A 1,563-nucleotide genomic window follows, 5' to 3' on the forward strand; every position below is an offset into this window, starting at 1 on the left:
AATCACTTCCTCTGCTGCAGCAGTTTGGTCTTCAACCTGTCAGGCCGGACTCGGGCCGGACTCAGATCCTGAACCTGGTTTTCCTGTGCGAGGTCTTACCGGAGTGGCGGTGAGTGTACGGCGGCGTGTGACCCATGCTGTCTCCGATCAGAGGCTTCTTGCTCTTGATGACGTCTCGCTGGATCCGCCGGTTGTGGTACCGCCTCTTCCTGAGCAGAGCAGAACACATGAGGGCCGGCTGTCAGACTGACCACGCCTCTCTTCAAACAGCTCTCATTCAAGCCAAAGAAGAAGAAACGACACGTTGTCATGGCGAAGAAAAAACATCATTTAGATGTAAAAACACACAACAACACAACAACCTTCATATGTCAGTGTTCCTGATATTCTGATATTGATTAATCAATAAACATCTGGCCGTGATGTGACTGAGTGAACAGCTGGAGTCTGACCAGGAGTTGCTGAGGATTCCCTTCATGCCTCCGTAGTTCGGGTTCCCGTACTTCATGTAGTATCTGCTGCGGCGAGCGGCGCCCAGCTCCTTCTTATCATCTACACACACACACACACACACACACACACACAGATAATTTGTTATCGCAGTATCTTCACCATGTCCTTTCATATCAGATTAACACAAAGCATGTTGTGATGTCACCAGTTTCCTGAAGAGATCAGCTGACTAACAGTTCAGACATAACAACCAATCAGGAACCTTTAAATTAAACACCTGACCAAGCAAAGGATTTCATCACAAAACCCTGTGAACGCATCACAGCTTAGAGCGAGTGTGTGAGTGTTCGTGTGTGAGAGTGAGTGTGTGTGTGTGTGTGTGTGTGTGAGAGTGAGTGTGTGTGTGTGTGTGAGAGTGAGAGTGAGTGTGAGTGTGTGTGTGAGAGTGAGAGTGAGTGTGAGTGTGTGTGAGAGAGTGAGAGAGAGAGACCTTGTGTGGCGAAGCGCAGGAAGAGTTTGTTTCCTTTGAAGGGTTTGATCACCGGCCGCAGGTCGTTCCTCAGAAGAGACTCTCTCTCTGCCCGCGACAGGTCGTCCACCTGAGAGAGACACACACACACACACACACCTGTTGATGTCATCACTGATCAATAAACCTGATCAGTTTCTGTATCAGAAATGCTCTGCTCTACCTGTCCACCCTCCACCTTCCTCTTCTGCTCCACTTCTCCATCGCTGTCTTTCCCCTCGATCTCCTCGCTGCTCTTCTTCGCTGTTTCCTCCTCGTCCTCGTCCACCTCGCCCTCTTCCTCTTCGTCTGACCCTTGACCTCGCCGACCTGTGAGGTGTAAAACACGCGTCAGTGTCGTTCCTCTGAGACGCTGCAGAGCGCTTCTCCGTTCACACCCTGACCTTTGCTCTGTTCGCCCGGCTGGCTGCAGCCCTCCGTCTCCGTGGTAACAGCCTCCTCCGGGTCGGGCATGTGGCTGCTGTTGATGAGGGCTCGGATGGACGTGTCGTCATCCAGCCAAACCACATTACCTAGGAAACGATCAGGTGGTGTTCAGACACACAGGACTGATAACTGACTGACTGAGTGTGTGTGTGTGT

General features: G+C 51.3%; 1 protein-coding gene across 1 annotated transcript; it reads right to left on the reverse strand.

Moving 5' to 3' along the window:
- Positions 1-46: 46 nt before the first annotated feature.
- LOC111652726 (nuclear cap-binding protein subunit 3-like) lies at positions 47-1,514 on the reverse strand. The gene is made up of 5 exons (XM_023403110.2): positions 1,366-1,514; positions 1,146-1,291; positions 944-1,052; positions 453-552; positions 47-209 (listed from the first exon to the last, which is right to left on the reverse strand). The coding sequence occupies exons 1-5, from the start codon at positions 1,433-1,435 to the stop codon at positions 62-64; spliced, it is 573 nt and encodes a 190-aa protein (XP_023258878.2). The 5' UTR covers positions 1,436-1,514; the 3' UTR covers positions 47-61.
- Between the last annotated feature and the right edge of the window lie 49 nt (positions 1,515-1,563).

This window comes from Seriola lalandi, unplaced genomic scaffold, assembly GCF_002814215.2.
Source record: "Seriola lalandi dorsalis isolate HSWRI2012SDOR001 ecotype SW California unplaced genomic scaffold, Sedor1 jcf7180001957388, whole genome shotgun sequence".
In the NCBI taxonomy this organism is placed as follows: Eukaryota; Metazoa; Chordata; class Actinopteri; order Carangiformes; family Carangidae; genus Seriola; species Seriola lalandi.